This window comes from Psammomys obesus, unplaced genomic scaffold (assembly GCF_907164565.1).
Source record: "Psammomys obesus unplaced genomic scaffold, mPsaObe1.curated_primary_1811, whole genome shotgun sequence".
Classification (NCBI taxonomy): Eukaryota; Metazoa; Chordata; class Mammalia; order Rodentia; family Muridae; genus Psammomys; species Psammomys obesus.
The window spans coordinates 9,042,721-9,065,153 of NW_026589137.1; the positions used below are offsets into that span (position 1 = coordinate 9,042,721).

Below are 22,433 nucleotides of genomic sequence, written 5' to 3' on the forward strand. Positions count from 1 at the left end.
CCAACTGCTGCATATGAATTTCTGTGGTCTGAAGTTTTTTCAAGGCTCTCTTTGGTTACTAAGGAAACCTGCCAGCCCAGCCAGCTGCTCTTTTCCCATGTTCCTTTAAAAGAATGACTCTCAAGCTTTTTAGAGGTCCCGCGAGCACAGTCAAAATGAAGAACAGTGAACAGAAAACACGAGCAGCTTGTCGTTACATTGGAAGTCTCATGAACGAAAGTAAGCCTTCCTGTACATCAACATGCCAGGGTTTGCTCATATTTGTCATGTCACGCCATCGTCCATTTTATGAAGTGGGAATTCGGCTCTGCATCTCCACATCTGTGAACTGAGGAACAGTCTCTGTGCTCTCAGTGATGGGCGAGATAACATGTTTGAGTCGAAGCAACATTGTGAAGAGCAGGATGAGAAGAATGGCCAGGAGGCTCAGGAATAACCCCACATACATGTATAGGTTGGAATACTTGTCTGCAGTGCTGTCAACCTCTGTTGCCAGAGTGGGAAAATGAGCCCTCCCAGTGAGATTTCCATGATACTTAAAATGCAGTTCCGTCATCGCTCAAGGCTTGAGCTGATCTTTGCTTCTATTTAATTTCTAGTGCCCTTGAGGCATCCCACAGTCACTTAGCCTGTCTGGCAATGTATTGTTGGTATTTAAAAATCTGATATAGAAGAAAATTAGTAGTGTATAAGGCAAGAACACAAGGGTCTTTTAATTGGCCAATTGTTCCACTTCCCTGCCCTCTAGCAAACAGCCCCCTCCCAAGTAGGTTTATCAGAACGTTTTAGTCGGTTTAGATAAATAAATATATTGACAAATATATTGATAAATCTTCAATTTTCACACTCTGAGTCTTACGCTGGTGAAAATAAATATGGTGAAACTGCTTTATAATACTGGCATGGAGACAGGAATCTCTTAGGGTATTATATTAGACGTCTGCCTTTTTTTGTAAAAGGATAAAAGGCTCCTTTTTTATGCACAGCTCATCTAGATCTGCAGACTAATGGTGTAAATTTAATTGGGTGCTTTTGTGAGGTGACTTGCTAAAGGGTTTTGGATATCTCTGGCTCAGCATATCTGAGTTTTCAACCCCTTTGCCTGACTTTGTCAATCTTCTCTAAGGTTGGAGACTATAATGTTTCTGTCCAGATGCCCAGCTTGAAGGATATAAGAATACAGGGTAGGAATTGTCTACAGCTTTGCGGCCATCCCTTGTTATAGGTTACAGGGAAAGTGTTGTTGCATCCACTGACTCTCAAGAGAAGGAAGAGGTCTCAGAGATGCTGGCAACAGGCCAGGGCTCAGAGAATTCGACTGTTAGGATTCTTCAACAGATTAATTTTCCTAAAAATAGATAAAAGAGAGAAGAGTTCAATTATCAAAAAATAGGTAGAAAATTATTTTGAAATGGATATAAACATATACAGTGCAAATTGCTGCCGGAAAAAAAAAAACTGGCTTTAAAATAAACAAACATAAGTTTACATAGTTTTAAATTCTTTTTTGCTATGCAGCAAATGGCCATTAAAAGATGAAAGAACAATCATATCACTTACTAAACTGGAACTAATTATTAGGCTACATTAGTGTAGTGTTTTTCATGCTGACTGATTATGGGCTTTACTGAGCTCTCTTATTATTATACAGATCCTGATCCCCAGTCTAGATTTTTGGATACTAATCTTCCAAGTATGACTTTAGAGATTTAAACTTTATTGGTTTGTGATGGGGCTCAAGCAGTGAGCTTTTAAAAGCGTTTAACCAGGACAGGAACACTGGAAAGGCTTGAGCTGATCTTTCCTTCTATTTAATTTCTAGTGCCCTTGAGGCATCCCACAGTCACTTAGCCTGTCTGGCAATGTATTGTTGGTATTTAAAAATCTGATATGGAAGAAAATTAGTAGTGTATAAGGCAAGAACACAAGGGTCTTTTAATTGGCCAATTGTTCCACTTCCCTGCCCTCTAGCAAACAGCCCCCTCCCAAATAGGTTTATCAGAATGTTTTAGTCGGTTTAGATAAATAAATATATTAACAAATATATTGATAAAGCTGGCTATTGAAACAAAGACCTGAATTTCAAGATTTGGTTTTCAGTCTCCAGGTTCCAGTGACAATTGTCACTTTAATGAGTCACAGAAGGTTCAGGAATTCAGGCTTCTCTAATATTGTTCTTGTTCTTTCTCATTTGGGCTTGTGGTGTGAAGATATTAATTTGATTCAGTGTTTATAGACCAAAATAACTTGGAGGGTATGCCTATTCTGAGTAAATAACTATATCCTTCATTATGAGGCAGGGTAGAACCTTGTCTTTATTGTTAAAAATCTTCCTCTGTCTGAAGAGAATGGTTTTGCTTGTCATTTCAAAGATTAACGTAGAATATAAGTGACTAAAATAAATAATAGAAAGAACCATAATTTGTCACACTTCTGTAGGCAACTGCAGAAGATTGCTGGCAATGTACCTCATTCTATCTCTTTTTAACAGATCTAATGAATGTTAATAGAAATAGGTCCAACCCAGGAACTCCACAATGAGTAAATATTTCTGGGCACAGGGGTCTTTTCTGAGACTGATACTCCAACCAAGGACCATGCGTGGATATAACCTAGAACTCCTGCTCAGACATAGCCCATGGCAGCTCAGTATCCAAGTGGGTTCCCTAGTAAAGGGAAGCAGGACTGTCTCTGACATGAACTCAGTGGCAGACTCTTTGACCTCCCCCACCCCTGATGGAGGAGCAGCCTTGCTAGGCCACAGAGGAGGACAATCAGCCAGTCCTGATGAGACCTGATAGGCTAGGATCAGATGGAAGGGGAGGAGGACCTCCCTTATCAGTGGACTTAGAGAGGGGCATGGGAGGAGATGAGAGAGGGAGGGTGGGGTTGGGAGTGGGTGAGGGAGAGGACTACAGCTGGGATACAAAGTAAATAAACTGTAATTAATATATAAAAAATAGGTCCAACCATCACATTACTCATCGTCACTGAGTTTTTCCCACACTTCAGTTTGAGTTTATATTCCCTAGTCTTCAGTGTCACACTATGTATGATTCACATGCATCTTAGTCTCCCCGCTTAATGCCCCTACTTCCTACACAGAGCCACCTTGATCATAAGAAATTAGCAAAGGAGAGACAGTGGCACTATTTGCCTTATCTTTGATGCAATGGTCTAGGGTAGATATACTTAAAATTCTATGATTTTTGATTTGGGTTTATCTGGGATCAATATCTAGAATACATATTCTATGGAAGTGATTCTCTGAACATTGATCTTTGGGAATGAGGTATTGCTTTTCCTCTAGACAGTTGATCTGTTATCATTGTTTACTTCAAGGTCTTGGATTTTCTTAAATTAAAACACTGTTGCATACTATATTTTGATGACATTCCTTTCTCTTGTCTAATTTCTCCCAGATCCTCTTCACCCCTTACCCACCCAACTTCATGTTTTTTTCTCTCTTTCTCTCTCTTAAAAATCCCAAAAATGAAAACCAAAACAAACAAAAAACTTAGAGTCAAAAATAACAAATCAAAGTAAAACAAAAAGTGCACTCGAACACACCTATGTGCATACACATACACACACACAGTGGAGTACATTTTGTTTTGGTCAACTCCTCCTGGGCATGGAGCTTAACCTATAGTGTGATAGACATATCAAGTGACATTCCATTGGAGAAAACCAAATTCTTCCTTTCCCAGCAGGTATCAATTGCTAATAGCTTTTTGGTTTGGGGCGTGATCCTGTGTCCACTTCCTTTTCTTAATGCTGGGATGTTGTCTGATTTAAATATGTATAGGCCTTGCGCATGCTGTATTTGTTCTTACCTCCAGTACCTGGGAATCTGACCTTATGTTCTTACAAGGCTTTTGAAGATGTAATCAAATTAAATGAGGTCATTGTGTTGGCCACAATCCAGTGATTGATGTCCTACTGAAGACCAAGCAGAGAATGCAGTGATGTATGTACAAATCAAAGAATGCCAATGATTGCCAGCAAATACTGGAGGTTAGACAAAGTTAGGAAGGATTTTCCCTAACAAATTTCCAAAGATGCATTTCTCAGTTGATACCTGGATTTATATTAGTGGCAGTCTAGACAGCTTCCTGGATTAAGTGAATACATTTTATTTTCGAGACAGGGTCTCACTACTACATAGCCCTGGTTGACCTGGAATTTGCTGTGAAGGCCAGACTGTTCTCCAACTTGCAAAAATTCCCCTGACTCTTCCTTCCAAGTGCAAGAATCAGAGGCTTGTGCCACACACATAGCATCCATTTCTGTCATATTTACACACCCAGTTTATGCACCTGTGTTATGGAGCCTGTAGAAAAGAAACACTCAGAATAATTATCCTGCAGCCCTGGGTTTTTCCTGATAATATTTCTTTTTTTAATTGTTTTATTAATTACAGTTTATTCACTTTGTATCCCAGCTGCAGCTCCCTCCCTCATTCCCTCCCAATCCCACCCTCCCTTCTCCTCCCATGCCCCTCTCCAAGTCCACTGATAGGGGACATCCTCCTCCCTTTCCATCTGACCCTAGCCTGTCAGGTCTCATCAGGACTGGCTGCATTGTCTTCCTCTGTGACCTGGCAAGGCTGCTCCCCCCTCAGGGGGAGGTGGTCAAAGAGCCAGCCACTTAGTGCATGTCAGAGACAGTCCCTGTTCCACTTACTAAGGTACCCACTTGGACACTGAGATGCCATGGGCTACATCTGTGCAGGGGTTCTAAGTTACCTCCATGCATGGTCAATGGTTGGAGTATCAGTCTCAGAAAAGACCCCTGGGCCCAGGTATTTTGGTTCTGTTGCTCCTCTTGTGGAGTTCCTGTCCCCTCCAAAAAGTCTTTCTATCTCCCCCCCCCCCCATTTCATAAGATTCCTTAGTGGAAGTTGAAAGAAGATTCTTCACCAGAATAATGCACCAGGAGCATGCTAGTTAAAATGCAAATTCATAGGTCATTTCCCTTGAGCTCTGGTCAGAATCCCTAAGGACAGGACCTTGAAATTTCTGTTTGTAGCATGTTACCACTTAGTTTCTAAGCATATTCTTTAGGGAATGCTTTTGAGTCATGGGTGTGCTTCAGGATTACTATTTAAGCTTCTGAAATGTGCTCTCACACACACAAACTCTCTCTCTTTCTCTGTCTCATGAACACACACACACACACACACACACACACACACACACACACACCCTGTGGCGATACCAAATCGTTCATATTATATGGAGGGTGTACTGCTTAAAAACTTCACAGGTGATCTTAATATGCAGCCAAGACCTAGAAGCACCACTCTACAATTAGAACAGAGCACTTCAAATTGAAGACTCTTGACAGTCACAGGCAACTCACACAGAAACATCTTTTGGTCAAAATGTTCCTTTGGGTATTAAAGGTCCTGTTTGTCTTAAACGGGTGTCATTTTGAACACCTTGCTTTCCCAACCAACCTCCTCCCTGTGGTTTCTTTCACCAAGAGTGCTACAGTGGCCTAGAGCCAGTCTTAGAGATATACATCTCTTAGTTCAAGAGGTGGAGACAGGAGAATTGGAGTTCAAGGCCATCCTCAGCCACATGGGACAATGAAGGTCAGCCTGGGCTACATGAGAGATATTACAACCCTCCCACAGTGGCAGAGGCCAAGGAGGACCATAGACAACAGAAGAACTGATACTCTCCTAGAAATAAGAGCTTCATATATTTCCACCTTTGACTATTATAAGTAACTTTTCCATACACCTTCCAGATGAGAAGCAAAACAACAACAAAAAAAATCAAAACAAAACAAAAAACTAAGTGTTTGCTATATATTAAGCCAAGTGGGAAAGACCTCAATAGCACTTTAGTATCTTTTCGGTTGCCCATGTAGTTAAAATATACAGGTCTTGATAAACGATGTGTCGTCACTTTGGCACTCTGTCATCATTAGTTAATTCAAGTTTTTTGTTTGTTTGTTTACTAAGGGAATGCAATGCACAATCATAGACAAATGCCTTTGAACAAATGTCAATTGCAAGAGAACAATCATTAAGACGTTTTCATCATCTCACCCCCATCTACCTCTTTCAAGCATTATCCAATACCCAATACATTGATTTTTGTTCAGCAACCTGTGCATAATCAATGTTAGTGTGATTTTTTGAGTATTTTTTTAAAATTTTAATATAATTTATTTACTTTGTATCCTAGATGTACCCCCTCCCTGATCTCCTCCCAATCCCACCTTCCCTCCCTCTTCTCTTCCCGTGCCCCTCTCCAAGTCCACTGATAGGGGAGGCCCTCCTCCCATTCCATCTGATCCTAGCTTATCAGGTCTCATCAGGACTGGCTGCATTGTTCTCCTCTGTGGCCTGGTAAGGCTGCTCCCCCTTCAGAAGGAGGTGAGTGTGACTTATTTTTAAATGTGAAGAAAGTCTAACCAAGAAATATATAAAGAAAATGAGAGAATAGTATATAGAATTTTTTCAGCCATAAAGAAAAGGAACATAGTTATGTTGGTTCCACAAAAATGGATCCAATTAGAAATATCCACAACAAACAAATTAAGTTAATCTCAGAAAGACAAATATCATGTTTTCTCTTGCCTACAAGTCCTAGAATTTTATATAGATACAAAAATCACACACACACACACACACACACAGAGAGAGAGAGAGAGAGAGAGACAGAGAGAGAGAGAGAGAGAGAGAGAGAGAGAGAAGTGAAACTGTTTAGAAACAGTGCTGGTATAGGAGATAAATATTCACTGTACAATATACACTTGTGTGAAATGTTTTGATGTAACATAGTACCACACACAATGAATATATACAATGATGGGAATGTGAACTTGTACAACCAGTTTGGAAATCAATCTGGCACTTTCTCAGAAAATTAAGAATATTGCTACTTCAAGATCCAGCTATACCTCTCCTAGGCATATAACAGAAAGATGCTCAACCATACAACAAGGACATTTGCTCAGCTATGTTCTTTGCAGTTTTATTCAAATAGCCAGAATCTGGAAATAACTTAGATGTCCCTCAACTCAAGAATGGATACAGAAATTGTGGTACATTTACACAATGGAATACTAATTAGCAATTAAAAACAAGAAAATCATGAAATTTGCAGGCAAATGGAAGGAATTAGAAAATCTCATACTGAGTGAGGTAACCCAGAAGCAAAAAGACACACATGGTATATACTCACTTATAAGTAGATATTACACATATAATATAGGATAAACAAACTAAAATTTGTACACCTAAAAAAGCTAAGCAAGAAGGAGGACCCTGGGTAAGATGCTCAATCCTCATTCAGAAAGGCAAACGGGATAGACATCAAAAGAGAGGGAAAACAGGGAACAGGACAGAAGCTGACCTCAGAGGGACTAAGACTCTACCCAACAGGGTATCAAAGCAGATGCTGAGACTCATAGCCTAACTTTGGGCAGTGTGTAGGGAATCTTATGAAAGAAGGGTGAGATAGAAAGACCTGGATGGGACAGGAGTTCTACTAGGAGAGCAACAGAACCAAAAAATCAGGACACAGGGGTCTTTTCTGAGACTGATACTTCAACCAAGGACCATTCATGGAGATAACCTAAGACCATGGCAGCTCATTCTCTAAGTAGGTTTCCTAGTAAGAGGAACAGCGACTATCTGTGACATGAACCCAGCTGATCACCTTCCCCTGAGTGTGTGTGTGGGGGAAGCCTTAACAGGCCACAGAAGAAGACAATGCAGCCAGTCTTTATGAGACCTGATAGGCTAGGGTCAAATGGAAGGGGAGGAGGACCTCTCCTATCAGTGGACTAGGGGAGGGGCATGGGAGGAGAAGAGGGAGAGGTGGGATTGGTAAGGGACAAGGCAGGGAGGGTGCTACAACTGGGATACAAAGTGAATAAATTGTAGTAAATTAAAAATAGATTAAAATATTTTAAAAACTGGTAACAAGAAAAATAGAATTCAACATTAAAAAATAAATGTCTGACTGTGTTTGCAAAAAAAAAAAAGTGGATATTAACCATATAACATAGGATAAATGTACTAAAATCTATAGTCCTAAAGAAGCTAAACAACAAGGAAGACCCTAGGAAAGAGGCTTAATCCTCATTCAGAAGGGCAAACAGACATCAGAAGTAGGAAAAGACAAGGAACAGGACAGGAGCCTTCCACAGGGGGCCTTTGAAGGACTCTGCCCATCAGGGTATCAAATCAGATGCTGAGGCTCAAAGGTAAACTTTGGGCAGAGTGCAGGGAATCTTATGTAAGACGGGAAAAAAAGAAAGACCTAGAGGGGACAGGAGTGGCACAAGGAGACCAACATAGCCAAATAATCTTTCCTGTAGAGACTGATGAATCAACCAGGGACCATGCATGGAGAGGACCTTGACGCCCTGTTGAGATGTAACCCATGGGCTGCTCAGTCTGCATGTGGTTTCCCTTGTAAAAAGAGCAGGGCCTGTCTCTGACATAAACTCAGTGGCTGGCTCACCCCTGGCGAGGTGGCTTAACTAGGCCATGGAGAAAACATTTGCTCAACCATGTTCGTAGCAGCTTAATTCATAATAGCCAGAATCTGGAAACAACCCAGATGTCCCTCAACTGAGGAATGGATACAGAAACTTTGGTACATTTTCACAACGGAATACTACTAAACAATAAAAAACAAGGAAATCATGAAATTTGAAGGCAAATGGTAGGAACTAGAAAAGATCATCCTGAGTGAGGTATTCCAGAAGCAGAAAGACACACACCGTATATGGTATATACTCACTCATAAGTGGATATTAGATATATAGTATAAGATAAACATACTAAAATATGTACACCTAAAGAAACTAAGCAAGAAGGAAGATCCTGGGTAAGATGATCAATCTTCATTCAGAAAGACTAAGGAAACGAACACTGGACATAGGACGAGGGAGAAAACAGGCAACAGGAGCTTACCACACAGGGCCTGTGAAAGACTCTACCTAGCAAGGTATCAAAGTAGATGCTGAGACTCATAGCCAAACTTTGGGCGGAGTGTAAGGAATCTTATGAAAGAAGGGGGAGATAGAAAGACCTGGAGGGGACAGGAGCTCCACAAAGAGAGCAACAGAACCAAAAAAGTCTGGGCCTAGCAGTCTTTTATGAGACTGATACTGTAACCAAAGACCATGCATGGAGATAACCTAGAACCTCTGCACAGATGTAACCCATAGCAACTAAGTCTCCAAGTGGGTTCCTTTAGTAGTGGGAATAAGGACTGTTTCTGACATGAACTAAGTGGCTGGCTCTTTGATCGCCTCCCACTGAGGCAGAAGCAGCCTTGCCAGACCACAGAGGAAGACAATGTAACCAGTCCTGATGAGACCTGATAGGCAAGGATCAGATGGAAGGGAAGGAGGACATCCCCTATCAGTGGACTTGGAGAGTGGCATGGGAAGAGATGAGGGAGGGAGGGTGGAATTGGGAGGGGAAGAGGGAGAGGGCTACAGCTTTGATGCAAAATGAATAAACTCCAAGTAATAAAAGAAATTAAAAAACAATCAAAGTGGGTCCTGATGAGACCTGGTAGCCTAGGATTAGATATTAGGGGAGGTGGACCTTCCTTATCAGTGGACTAGGGGAAGGCTATAGATGGGGGAAAGGTAGGGAGAGTGGGACTGGGAAGAGATGAGGGAAGGGACTATGGCTGGGAATAAATAATAATAATGAAGAAGAAATAAAAATATATATGCAATGAAAAATATAAAACATTTTTGGCTCAATGTAATGATTAACTTGTTATTTTTTAAGATTTATTTATTTTATATATATATAAATGTTCTATCTGCATTTACATCTGCCAGAAGAGGGAATCAGTTCACATTATAGATGTGAGACACCATGTGGTGGCCAGGAATTCAACTCATGACCTTTGGAAGAGCAGACAGTGCTCTTAAACACTTAGCTATCTCTCGAGCCCCTAACTTTTTATTTTTACCCTATGTTCTATTAGTATATGATTTAGCTCTGACTACCTATAATAATATGATGATAAAGGCCAGAAATTGCTTTGAGGCTTCTTATTGTCATTCGACTTTCCTTCCTTCTCTTTAGCTTGGTATGTGAGATTATCAATATCCAGGATGCCTTTAATTCCTTTTAATAGCCGCCTTTTCAGTAATGCTTACTCAACCTAATCTTTGCTTTCATGTTCTTATTGCAGAAATTTCTTCTACCTTTAAATAATTCTGCATAGGGAAATACTATCCGTTTTGAAGTTTAAGTTTATGGAACTGACCTTGGTTTCTCACCCCAATATCAATTCCCACAACATTCCTCTTCTAGAGGAATTAGCCTTGGCTAATATTGCAGATCATCTATTTGGTATGTTTTACACACTCCTTGATGTTCTCATACACAATCCATATTTATTACATAACTCTTTTTACATTAGGTGATCAAAAATAACAAACGCATAGATATGACTGAATTAGTGCATGTACTACTGAACACTTGCAGAAAAATACAGCCCTTTCTTTTTTACTGATTTAGTTGTAAATATAATTGTCCTGTAGCATTGATTACAGAACTCCATAGCCTGCAAACATGCAAACATGCTCAATACCTTATGTAGAGTGGTTTGGCTACTTATAATTCATATATATATATAAATTATATATATATATATATATATGAATTTCTATATACTTTAATCCATCCAGAGATAAAACAAAGCATACAGTACAAAAATTATTATACTTATTTTGAGGGAACTAATGAGACAAAACAAAAAGTTGTTTGATTAATTAGGGATAAATTTTTTAAAAAGTATTTTGCATCTGTAGTTGGTTGAACTTGCAATTGGTTGGATTCACAAACTCAGTACCCTCAAATAATGAGAACTCACAGCACAACCTGGAGAAAATGCCTCCCAGTGGCTTACGACATAGAGGTTAAATTGCAGATTATAATATAGAATTAAAGGAATAATAACTATTATAAACTCTATTTCAAGTGTATGTTTTTTTTTTAAACCTACATGGATGAATTACATTTCTCCTCTCTCTCCTTTTCTCCCTCCTTGTCTTTGGTTGCTATAGGGATTGAAACTAGAATCTTGTGCATGCTGGTCAATTGTTGTACCACCAACTCACATTCTCCAGCAGTTAATTTTTAAAGTTTAGAAAGTACAACCATGATTATATGAGTTTTGGTAATGAATGAGAGTACATTTCTTGCCTCCTTTATCATTGACCATACATTTTCCTTAGGTGTGAATATTTATTAAATTCTTATCAGGATTCTTTGAAACTTGATGAAAGTTAGATAACAATGATGTCATTCACAACTGTCAGTTTTGTTAAATGTTTGCTTTGATGGTTAGGAAATAAGTTATATAAGTTTTTAAAACCTCTGTAGTTTGTAGGACAACAAATGCCTGTGTCAATTGAGACAGGTACATCAGTTTCATTTCTAAAATTCATAAAGGACTTTGAATTTAACAAATGAAAACTTAGGGTTCATTGTATTGCCACTGTGGTCCTGTATCTGTGACAAATTCTCATAAAATCTTTCCAAATATCAATGCTGTGGTTCTTTGCTAATTAATTAATGAATAATTAATGTATTGCACAGATAACAAGATTTCTCCATGAAAAGCTCTGTACCATTTGAAAGGAAAAACAAAACAAAACAAAACAAAACAAAAAACAAAATCCCATAATATTTCTATCTACTCTGGAGATCTGATTATTGTGGAATATAGATTATTTTCTTGCTCTGTGTTTTTTTTCTAGAAATCATATAAATATGATTTATCGTATTAATTAATTTTAGTCATTGTAAAATGTGATTGAAAGGTGTTGCTGACTAAAGATAAGAATCAACAGTGGGCATAAAAGACAGAAGAGAGAGAATGAGGAGAGAGAGAGAGAGAGAAAGAGCAGAGTTGCCAAGATGGGTTTAGATATGAGGGATGTGGGGGAGAAGAGGTGGGAAGAAATGAGTTCTTGAGATGAAGAGGAGGAAAAGAAATAGGAAAATATTGGGAAAGGAGAAAGGAAGAAGGGAAAGGGAAAAGAGACATTTGGAGGAAAGGGAGAAGAAAAAGATTAATATAGTTAATTGGCAATGTCAGCACTTCTCATATAAATAAAAATACTCGAGTGACATGAATGCAACTTCGGTTTTCTATTACATATTTAGTCATTAACTTGGTTAACAACATTCTTGGTAATGAAACTCTTGTATTTTGTTATGAGATTTGGATTGCTAAATTTAGTGTATAAAATTTCATAGGAGTAAAATGACATACACTCTTAGATCATGAAATTTTCTCCTTAAAACAAGGAGAGAATGCAGCAATTTCTTTCTCTACCCACCCCAAGAGGGACCACAAGAGTGAGACTTATTTCTAATGAAAGTAACAAAGTTCTATACAGGACTACAAAATCAGAATGACATTTATTCAGACAAACTTTATTCAGTGCCAATCAAATTCCAGGCATTAAGGTCAGCACTGGAAATACAGAAATCACTGTAAACTTATACCAGTTTTGGTTGTTGTGGTGGCCTAGTAGCGATTTTTTTCTTTCTTTCTTTTTTTTTTTTCTTTTACTGATATAGTTCTGAAAAGGATCCAAGGGTAATTTTATAGTTCCTACATGCTACCTGCTATATAATTTCAGAGCTGAAATCCCAACACAGAAACAAGGAAGAAAAACAATCAGTGGAAGAGTTTCAAAAGCAAGTTCCAGCTGTTAATTGGCATCACTTTTAAGAGTTAATGCATTCTGTTTGCATGTATCTGCTTAATGAGGGACCGGAAACTAAGGGAGATTGGTACTGTTAGAGTATCGAGTTTCTTATTGCCCATGAAAAAACAATGTCAGCAGCGAGTACTCCTTCAACGGTTGGAGACATAAAGTAATAAGCTTGCACAAGTGGGAGTCGTTGTATCTTCTGCCGCAGATTGTAAAGCCCGTGTGTTTCACCTGCTGGTAAATAAAATTCATGCTCACTCCAGCGTGAATAGCATCATTGTACTTCCACATATTTCTTACCTTTTCTGAGTCACAGAACGAGTGGGGCTGGCCATTTAGATAACCCTTTTGAAGCTGGTGCCGGCAGACAACTTGTTCAGAAGCATCTCTGGAGTATCTGGAAAATAGTAGGAAGGAAGGAAGCCTTGATGCTCTCCCCCCTCCCTTCACCTCCCAAAAGAAACAGGACTCTTTCGGTGCAATGTGTGCTTTCTCTTTTATCTTCATGAAACACCGTCAGTTAGTTACTCAAGATCTCCGTAAGCACTTACCGCTTCGGAGTGCAGTTTCTGATGCCCGATGCCTTCCGTCTCTTCTAAGCTGCAAAACTCACTGAGAAGTCTCTGGATGTATAGAAATGCCCTCTTGGAGCCTTAGAATAGAAACAGCCTGAACTGGTTACGTCCCGGGTTCTGGTTCTGCCTTTGCAGCCAACAGTTCAGCTAATGCAGGAAAAGGTGGCGATTCAACTCTGCTCAGCTCTGCCCTAGAGGTGTGGAGCCCCAGAGGGAGGGAGGAGATAAGAGAGCAAAGTTTGTAAGAGCCTTTCACTTTAACCCCTTCAGGCCTCCTTCGCTGAATATGTGGGATTATCACTGGCCTCCTCTCTTTATAAAGGCTGTTCCATTTGCCATTTAAGAGGATCAGATCTCTTGTTCAATTGAAGAGATTTTTTTCCTCCTAGCTCTCATGGCAATATGGGTTAGAATGGAAGCATGCCAGAGTGTGGTGCTATTTAAATAATTCCATCTTTACAAACAGAGTGAATGCATGTATATGTTTCTGACCTTGGGGAACTTCTGTTAGGTATCATGTTAATAAATTTAGTTTGAATATAATGTGGAAATTAAATAGCAACCTGTTAACAGTTAAGGCTAGAAAGTCTTTGAAGAAAAGGTACTAGTTCCATTAGAAATGAATCATCTACCTGTAGTTTACATGATCTATCTTTTATATACTAGAAAGATTAGCAATTATTAAAGGCCAAATGTGCATAAGGCATTGAACTTGAAAAAAAAAAAAAAGAGCAAAACTTTACTTTCTGAGCCAGCCACTTGGCAGGTGGAGACAGGAAGATCAGGAATTCAGTGCCAGGATATCTTCATAGTGAGTTCTAGTCTATCCTGGGCTACATGAAATTGTGTCTCCACAAAGAAAACAAAGCCAAAGAAAAGTCAATTTATTTCCCATAAGAACACTGTGGTTTGGGCAATACTATCTTCCCTTTAATAACCAAGAACCTGAGATTCACAGAGAAAAGCTGAGGGAGAATGGAACCAGCATTTGAAAAGATTCCAAGGCCTTCTCTCTCTCTCTCTCTCTTTTCCCTGTATCAATGGTTCTTAACCTCTGGCAGTGACGGATTTCTTTGAGAATTAATGAAAATCTGGTTTGGAACAGTCAGTGTCCCTTCTCTGGTGTTGTATCACCACCAGTGCATTGTTTACCCAATAACACCTGGTCATCAAGAATTACTATGATGATAACTATAATAACTCTATTAAGAGCAATGTCTTACCAATTTAAAGAAATAACTAGGCTGGCCATGTGGTTCAGCAACAGAATACTTAAGGAGTATGTATGGGGGCCTAGGTTTGAATAATGACACTGCAAAAAAGTAAATAAATGACTGCTCTGACTTTATCTATCTATCTATCTATCTATCTATCTATCTATCTATCTATTCATTTATCTTTCATAGAATGCATCCTGACCAATTCTCTCCTTCTCTACTCCTCCCAGTTTTCTTCCACCTCTCTTTCCTACCCCACCCCCCAGATCTACTCCTCTTCAGTTTCCCTTCATAAAAGAGCAGGCCTCCAGTGACATCAACTGAACACAGCATTTAAAATTACAATAAGACTAAGCCCAAACTCTCATATCAAAGCTGGACAAGACAACCTGGTAAAAGAAAAAGGGTCCCAAGGGAAAGTGAAAAGGTTGGAAACACCCCCACTCCCACTGTTAGGAGTCCCACAAAATCACCAAGAGATACAACCATAACATATGTGCAGAAGGCCTAAGTCAGATCCTGTATAGGCTCTCTGTTTGTCACTTCAGTCTCTTTGAACCACTATAAATTCTGTTTAGTTGCTTCAATGGGCCATATTCTTGTGGCATCCTGTACCTCTCTGGCTCCTAAAATCCTTCCCCCTCTCTTCTTCAGGGTTTCCCAAGCTCCATTTAATGTTTGGCTGTGGGTCTCTGCATCTACTTCCCTGACTTTAATTCCCATATTCTCCTTAATAACTCACAATTTTATGTCTTCATTTCCCATCATTCCAGTGGTTACAATTGTTTGAGTTCTCCTTGAAATACTAAATGACTTAGTATCTCCATCCTTAAACAGGGAAAGGGAGCTGGGATTTTTCTAACTGGAACAATACGCTTATGAGTAAAGAAACTACAGGAAAAAGCTAGTACATTTTTCTAGAAAAGTGATTTTGCATAAAAATTTGGAAAAATAATAGTAAAATAATATGATTAAAATTCATTTCCAGGAAGATAAGAGATGTTCTACAGTAGATGAGAAAGTCTGAAGCCATATCATCATACACAAAATTTACAAGGAAAATGGTCTAATAAATAAGAAGCCTTATTGTAGAGGAAGCAGCAAAGGACTTTGTCAAAGAATTTCTCTGCGGAAAGTTATTGCCATCTTTTTCTCCATCACCCATAAGAGTGATAGGTCTGGGGCAATACCTACTTCACTCCAAGTTCTCTCATGCTGAAGCACTGGTGCAAGAGGAGGTATTGTCAACAGAGACACTCATGTATGACCTTCCCTTTGGCTAATAAGTGTGGAAGAGTCCAAGCTTAAAGCTGACCTACAAAGAAAAGATCTTTCTCATCTTTATAAAAGGTATGGATTTAGGAACAAACAATACTGCTAGACCCAGAATGGGTGGGCATTTTCAACCACCATTTTAAAAACCTTGAAACTGTTCTTATTTTAAAAAATGGGAGAACTTAAATGGGTTAGAAAGGTCACACCTCTGATACTATCACCCTTGAGGTTGATGAATGAAGATTGCTTGAGTTCTAGACCAGTCTGATACTTAGTGAGTTTAAGACCATATAGAGGGGTAGTGTGAGATCTTTTCTCCCAAACAACAAAATACCAATAATAGTAACAAAAACAAGCAAGCAAGCAAGTGTGCATGCAAACAAACAAACAAAATAGAGATCCTTAAGATGGAATGCCAATCTGAATTTTCTCATTTGGCCATGTCTTAAGAAAAACCTACTCTTGAGATCCTGTTAGAAATAGTCCTTGTTCCCCTTGCTTTGGAAAACTACTTGGTTACTGAGCTACCATGGGCCACATCCCAGCAGAAGTTCTATGAGGAGCAGTCCTGTTAGGCCACAGAGGAAGACTTTGCAGCCAGCCTTGAAGTTACCTGATAAAACAGGGTCAAATGAAAGGGGAGGAGGTCCTCCCCTATCAGTGGACTTGGAAAGGGGCAGGGAGGAGACCAGGGAGGGAGTTGGGGAGGGGGAGGGAATGAGGGAGCAGGATACAGCTGGGACACAGAGTTAACAAATTGTAACTAAAAATTAAAAAAAAAAAACCTACTCATCTCCGCAACACAGAACAGAGGTAGTAGTGGAACCTAGGGCCTGAGTTCACTTATTCCCTAGACAAAGACTCATTCAGATGCTTCTAGCCCATGGCATGTAGGCTGAAGACAGCTAGGAATATCTATGAATACAACCCAATATGAAATCATATACTTGCTTAAAACATTATAAGGTTTTTGTTTGTGATTTTTACTTTTTTTAAAAAAAAGTTTAGTTGTCCAGTTCTTGAATGTGATAGCAATTTTGCTGATACCAATTCATGTTGCACTGTCAAAAGGTTGGACAATCCTGAACCTTTAAATTGTATCTCAATTAATTTCCTGGATGTTGTAGGCTTTACCTCCTAGCTATCTTTTACCTCCTAGTTTTCTTTGGTTGGGCTTTTAAAACAATACTTTATTAATTCTTTGAGAACTTAATAAAACGTATCTTGGTCACATTTATGCCCCTGTTCCTTTCCCGAGCTCCTCCCAGACATACCTCTTTGCACTAACTTCCCATTTTGTGTCCTTCTTTTTAAATCCAAAGAGGTTTATTGGATGGAGAGGGAGATAGAGAGAGACAGAGAGAGAGAGACACACACAGAGAGAGAGAGAGAGACAGAGAGAGATGGTAGGGGGAAGGGCACCCTAACAGAGGGGAAGAACAAGACAGAGAGAAGAAAAAGTCAAGAGGGAGAGAGACAAAGTGGCAAGCTAATCCTTTTGTGGAGTAATCCTTTTGTGGAGCAAATGAACCTCACTTCCAGGTGCAATACCTGGCAGGCAACACGTGTTAGGTTGCTAGGCAACCCAGAAGCAGCTGCCTAAATTCTTCCCTTTTTCTATAATTTAAAAATGAGGGGCTTGGGCTGCTTCTCTTGTAAGGCAAGTTAAAGTAGATAAATGTGGGTTCATTGGAAGCAGTTCTTGGTTGCCATGCAAGGGGGTAAGAGAGAGAGAGGAAAAAAAGTAATAGCAACAAAATGTCCAGATTACATGGTCAAGAGGAGAAGGGGAAGCCCCTGCCCTGGAAAGTTCAGGGTAGAGGGTTGCCAATAGAGAATTGCCAGCCATGCACTGCAGCAGGTAGGGAATGAGGAATGCTGGGAGAACCTGGAGCAACTTGTCCTGGCCAGAAGCACACCATTCGAATCTTTTGTTAATAATATCGGGCAGAGATTCTCTTTCGGCTACTTCCTGCTGACACTGGCGGCACTGTAGGGAGGTCAAAAGGCTGAAATGTTGGAAAAGTCCAGGAAGAACAAGCTGTTTTGATGCTGTCAATGTCTGTGAGAACATCCATGGCTGGGAGGGAAAGTGCAGGTACAGCTTGACGAAGTCTGTGAGGTCAGACTGGAACTCTGTGGGAGCTGCTTTGGCACTGTCATGGATGTAGGGAACACCTGGGTCTGGCAAGATACTGGAACATATACATAGGCAGAAGACAGAGTAGGTTATGGAGGAAATTCCTTTAGGTGTGCATTTAAAACTTCTGGAAGAACAAACAGAGACAGAAGAAGAGACTTGAACATAGGAACCTCCATTTACCTGAGGGAACCTCCATTTATCTAATCACTGGCAGTAATTAAAATAGTTTTGCTTTGTATCTGTCATCTAAGGAAATTGATGCCAAGTTTGGTTACAAAGATGTGTAAGATTAGAGGCCCTTAAGGCTGGTGCTAGGTAGAGAAATCGGAAAATTTTCAGAAGACATCCCAGAGGAGATTCTGGAGAAACAGGCAAATGGACTATTCCCATTGGGCAGGTAGGAGTCAGTGACTTGTCAATGCATCCCAAGGGCAAGGTTTGACTCAGTAGAGTAGTATGGTACAATCTGTTCCAACAGCTCATCAGCGTTGGCCAGAGACCAAGGGCATAATTGCCCATAGCAGACATGGTTGCACATAGTAGACATGGTTGCACATAGCAGACAGTTTACGCAGCTAGGATTTTGTAGACCAGCTCCTCCCAGATATTCCTCTTCCCACTAACTTACCATTGTGTCCTTTTTCCTTCCTTCTTTCTTTCTTTCTTTCTTTCTTTCTTTCTTTCTTTCTTTCTTTCTTTCTTTCTTTCTTTTGTTTTTTTTTCTTTCTTTCTTTTTTAAGAAGACTTTTTTTTTGGAGACAGGGATGGCTTTAATATTGGTATACAACAGAGGCTGACCTTGAGCTTGTGGCCTTCCTACTTTCACTTTCCGAGTGTTGGTATTACATGCTCATGCCACTATGTCTAGCTTATGTGCTATTGAAGTTGCTTTCACTTCATTGTTCAGAAAAGTGATAGGCCCAGGGTGATAATACCTCCTGGACCTCAAGTGTAGCCATGTAGCAGTGCTCTCAAGATGCAAAAGGTTTTTACAAACTGATCTACAGCCTTGCTTCCTGTTTTTCTAGAAATTGTCCTTTTATTTATTTTTTAAAGGTTTATTTATTATTTATACAGTGTTCTGCCTACATGTGTGCCTGCAAGCCAGAAGAGAGCACCAGATCTCATCAGAGATGGTTATGAGCCATCATGTGATTGCTGGGAATTGAACTTAGGACCTTCGGAAGAACAGCCCATGCTCTTAAACTCTGAGCCATCTCTCCAGCCCCCATAGTGTAGTTAAAATCAGCTTTCATTCTCCCCACAATTTGCCAAAATTCTAATTAAATCCACTTTTTTCAAGGTGGCAGCTAAGTACATACATGGTAGATAATAGTAGGAAAATAAGTCATTAATGATTGTTTGGATTTCCTCAGAGTCTGTTGTTATGTCCACCTTTTCATTTCTGATTTTGTTAATTTGGATAGTGTCTCTCTGCCTTTTAGTTAGTTTGGCTAAAGGTTTGTCTATATTGTTGATTTTCTCAAAGAACCACCTCTTGGTTTAATTGATTCTTTGAATAGTTTTATTTGTTTCTAATTGATTGATTTCAGCCCTGAGTTTGATTATTTCTAGCGATCTACTCCCTTTTGGTATGTCTGCTTCCTTTTTTTCTAGGGCTTTTAGGTGAGTATCAGTTTCAGAAAAGACCCCTAGGATTTGCTGCTGTCCTTGTAGAGCTCCTGTCCTCTCCAGGTCTTACTATCTCCCACTTCTTTCATAAGATTCCCAGTACTCTGCCCAAAGTTTGGCTACAAGTCTCAACATCTGCCTCAATATCCTGCAGGACAGAGCCTTTCAGAGGCCCTCTGTGGTAGGCTCCTGTCCTGTTCCCCATTTTCTCCCTCCTCCGATGTTCATTCTCTTTGCCTTTCTGAATGGGGATTGAGCATCTTAGCCAGAGTACTCCTTCCTGATTAGTTTCCTTAAGTGTACAGATTTTAGTAGTTCACCCTTTTTATATGTCTAGTATCCACTTATGAGTGAGTATATACCCTGGGTTTCTTTCTGCTTTTGGGCTAGCTTGCTCAGGATGACCTTTTCCAGTTCCCACAGTTTACATGCAAATTTCATGATTTCCTTGCTTTTTATCACTGAGTAATATTCCATTGTGTAGATGTACCACAATTTCTGTATCCATTCCTCAACTGAGGGGCATCTGGGCTGTTTCCAGCTTCTGGCTATTACAAATAAAGCTGCTACAAACATGGTTGAGCAGATGTCCTTGTTGTATACTTGAGCATCTTTTGGATATATGCCTAGCAGTGGTATAGCTGGATCTTGAGGAAGCGCTATTCCTAATTGTTTGAGATAGGGCCAGATTGATTTCCAAAGTGGTTGTATAAGTTTACATTCCCACCAGCAATGGAGGAGGGTTCCCCTTTCTCCACATCCTCTCCAGCATGTGTTGTCACTTGATTTATTCATCTTAGCCATTCTGATGGGTTTAAGGTGAAATCTCAGGGTCGTTTTGATTTGCAATTCCCTAATGACTAAGGACGTTGAACATTTCTTTAAGTGTTTCTCTGGCATTCGATATTCCTCTATTGAGAATTCTCTGTTTAGCTCTGAACCCCATTTTTAATTGGATTACTTGATTTAAGCTGTTTAACTTCTTGAGTTCTTTATATATATACTGGATATTAGCCCTCTGTCAGATATATGGTTGGTAAAGATCCTTTCCCAGTCTGTAGGCTGTTGTTTTGTTCTGACGACAGAGTCTTTTGCTTTACAGAAGCTTTTCAGTTTCATGAGGTCCCATTTATTGATTATTGCTCTTAGAGCCTATGCTGTTGGTGTTCTGTTCAGAAAGTTGTTTCCTGTGCCAATGAGTTCAAGGCTCTTCCCCACTTTTTCTTCTAACCAATTTAATATGTCCAATCCCCGCCCCCTCCTGAGCTACCTCCAAAGCCACCATATCATTGTCACTAAAACTAACTTCATGACCCCTACTAGATTTTCCAGAACCACTTGGACCTGTTAGGCTAGATGAAACACCAGCAATTTTTTTTTTCTTTCACCAGCACTGGCAGTTTACCTGATGGTCTTTCTGAAAGTCAGTCTTACCCACAGTGTTATGGTCATCAAAGGTGTCAAACGCAGAGACCCCCTTCCCTCCAGTGCCTTTGTTAGTCATGTTTTCAAACACTTCCACTTTCTTATACTGTTCAAAGCAATCCTGTGGGTGGTGTTACTAAATATCTTCTTTAAGCCATCAATAAAATCTATTTTCACAGTTAAGTGAGCCCCTAATTTTAAGAATCACCTTTTCACACAGCTTTGGTCTGCAGCTTTTATGACCTTTTATTCATGGCTGTGCTCACTTCCTCCACAATGGTGTAAAGTGAAAAACCCAAACACCTAGAATGACTGGTGTTTGGATTTCTTTCCCACATAATCATTGAGTGTTCCTGATTGTTCAAAAACTCTCCTCAAGGACTTTTATCAGTTGTTTTGAAGCTCAGTCTTCCAATGAAGAGCTTCTCAAGCTGTTCAGGTTTCTTAAGAGACTAAGAGAATTCAGTGATGCTTCATCCACTATATCCACAAGCAGAAAAGAGTAAGCTAAGGAATATGTGCCGGCATATGATGTTTAGGGATTTAGGAGACCAAGAAAACCATTATTTAACAGTGTTTGGGAAATCAAGGATCCTAGGAAGATGCAATGTTGATCCCAGATCAGAATGAACAGGAGGTAAAAGCAGTGAATAGTGCTCAAGGTCAAGGGAGCTATCAAAGAGGAAAACAGTTTAGTTTACTTCAACATTTCATTTAGTGTGTGTGTGTGTGTGTGTGTGTGTGTGTGTGTATGTGTGTGTGTGTGTGTGTGTGTGTGTACTTGTGGGAATTGGTTTCCTCCTTACATTGAGTGGATTTTCAGGACTGACAGTGTCTTTATTTTCTAAGCTATCTTCCTAGCCCTTGATGCATTCTAAAAAGTATAGAAAGGATAAACTTAACATTAGAGAGGTTAAGTTATTCAGTGACAGCAGCTAGACCCAACTCAATTGTGCCAGACTCCAAGCATGTGCTCTTAGATACTGAATCATATTGCAACCCCACTAATAAAGCTATACCTATTGTCTATTTTGAGAATTTACAAGTCAGCAGCTCTCCTTAACTCACTTATGATTTCATAAGGTTGAAAATGTCAAACTTCTAAAGATCTTGAAGATCTTTAAGGTGAGAGAGTGAGTCAATAATGTTGGGTGGACTTCATTACACCTCTAGTTTTTCCTTTTCAAAACAATCCCATTTTCCCAGTGAGACTTAGAATATGCTGTGCAATTTCAGGGAATTTTTATGTTTCAATCATACAGGTGGGATTTTTTGTCATGGTAGCTAAGAATACAATTTATAACATTTTTGTTATATATTTAGACATTTAGAAAGCATGGAAATCTCTTGCTTGCAGTACTGTTTCCATCTTCATTAATCACATCAATGACTGTAGGCATGTGAGTTTACTCAGTATGGATTAAATCCACCAGTTTA

The 22,433-nt window shown here is 39.6% G+C and overlaps 1 protein-coding gene across 1 annotated transcript; it reads right to left on the reverse strand.

Moving 5' to 3' along the window:
• Positions 1–286: 286 nt before the first annotated feature.
• Sertm2 (serine rich and transmembrane domain containing 2) lies at positions 287–556 on the reverse strand. Its single transcript, XM_055604959.1, has one exon. It carries the CDS (start codon positions 554–556, stop codon positions 287–289), a length of 270 nt encoding a protein of 89 aa, XP_055460934.1.
• Positions 557–22,433: the final 21,877 nt, after the last annotated feature.

What these genes read in the sequence shown, in the direction of transcription:
- Sertm2 (XM_055604959.1), bottom strand. Translation starts at nt 556, where the DNA reads ATGACGGAACTGCATTTTAAGTATCATGGAAATCTCACTGGGAGGGCT.